Source organism: Poecilia formosa, unplaced genomic scaffold (assembly GCF_000485575.1).
Source record: "Poecilia formosa unplaced genomic scaffold, Poecilia_formosa-5.1.2 Scaffold3, whole genome shotgun sequence".
Classification (NCBI taxonomy): domain Eukaryota; kingdom Metazoa; phylum Chordata; class Actinopteri; order Cyprinodontiformes; family Poeciliidae; genus Poecilia; species Poecilia formosa.
The window spans coordinates 1,428,793-1,430,525 of NW_006799942.1; the positions used below are offsets into that span (position 1 = coordinate 1,428,793).

The following is a 1,733-nucleotide window of genomic DNA, read 5'->3' on the forward strand; positions in this document are numbered from 1 at the left end:
AAATTGTTTAGGAACTCCGATTAACCAAGATGGATGAAAACATGTTTTTTTGTGTGTTTTTTTTAAGGTATGAGCTTTTTGCTAAAATGGCGTCTGATGATCTCGGCCATCAGTTCGCCACAGAGAAACCTGAGGAACCTCAGAGAGCTGCAGGTGAAAATAATTTTTAAATAAGTAAATAAAATGGCATGCACTGTTACAACAAGAGTCGAGACATGGAGCCATGAAGTAAACAATACTGCCTGCTTCCGAGAGAAGCTACAGCTAAATAAAATCTTCAGAAAGAAAAAAAAAGTTCGGAAAACATGGATTTATGCAAAGAAAATACAAATAAATTAGAGTTAACACTTCTTAATCTGACTGTAGGTTTAGAACTCCATCTATGTTTGGTTAATTAACAAAAGGTTAAAGTTGTAACATTTAATTAAATAGCATTCATACCTCTCAATTAGGGCTGTAGTGATACAATAATCTCACGATACGATACACGATATTCTGCTCATGATATGATATATTGCGATATTCAGCAAACGATACAATTCAATACACTTTTACGATTTTCTGAAAGATTTTAGAGGGACAAAGTGATTTTGTTGACATTTTGTGACTGTTATAGAATTGGATTGAATTAATTTAACTGAAAACTGATTAAAAGCACCAACTACACAATACCTGGCTCTGGTTGGACATGGACACAGACTTAAAGTCGACAGCTGGACAAAATGAATCATAGAAGTGGTGTGAAAACATGTTCCTTTTAATTGAAACAGTACAAACTGTAGCTTACATGCATTTGTAAAGTAAATAAAGTGCACCAAGTACCCTGCTCTGAATAGTTTGATACCATTTTAGCCTTGACACTTAACATCTGAAGGAATCACTCTAAGGCTGATGACCTAATCACTCTCCCGGCGAAGCAAGCAGTGAGTGAGCAAGGTGACAGTTGGATGTTACGATACTTGCGGATGAATATCGATTTCTTTCTAGGAAAGAAAATATCGATATATATTGCAAAATCGATATTATTAATCAGCCCTACTGTCAATCTAACTTAAACTGTTATTAAATGTTCTCTTGTTTTTCCAATTTTGAAGAGGGGATATTGGTATTTGGTCATATTTATCCTCCCAAAAAGTATTAAGTTATTAATTACTAATAAAGCAATAATGTAAAGTAGACATTAAACAAATGGCTATGATACTAGTTAGTTCTTTATGTATGATTATATTTTTCTGTTATTTAATTAAAAGTGGGATTTTGTATGAGATTATGATATTCTGGTAAAATAAAAATATTATAATATTTTTATTCTGATAAAAATATCAAAATAAAAATGTGGCTGCCATGTTTGTTGGTAGCCATTTTAAAGATGGCTGCCAAAAAAATTGGTGTTCAGATGGTGCAACACACTTTTAACATGTAAATACTGTGCAAAAGGATAAACATCTGACTCAATTTAATGAAATAATTAAGATGATTTTTACTATTTAGCAGTAAATCCCTTCTTTTATTTCTTGTTTAGAACAAAACAGAAGGAATATCTTCTGGAAAGCTTGTGAAAATGTCGGCTCTATGAGTGACTCTCACTTTGAGATTCGCTTCAATCCTGATGTTTGCTTTCCAGGTACTACATAGAGACATACACAGACACACTTCTATTTCTATTTCTATTTCTATTTCTATTTTGTAATTCATTTACTCCATCTAGCCATCACTTGTGTTTACCTGAACAC

General features: G+C 32.5%; 1 protein-coding gene across 1 annotated transcript in view; it reads left to right on the top strand.

Annotated features, from left to right (window-relative positions):
* LOC103141951 (clustered mitochondria protein homolog) overlaps positions 1-1,733 on the top strand; it is a 22,178-nt gene that overhangs the window by 12,609 nt on the left and 7,836 nt on the right. Inside the window, exons 14-16 of the mRNA XM_007557786.2 lie at positions 68-153; positions 1,523-1,624; positions 1,709-1,719. Coding sequence (XP_007557848.1) covers positions 68-153; positions 1,523-1,624; positions 1,709-1,719 — 199 coding nt within the window. The remainder of the gene's footprint in view (positions 1-67; positions 154-1,522; positions 1,625-1,708; positions 1,720-1,733) is intronic.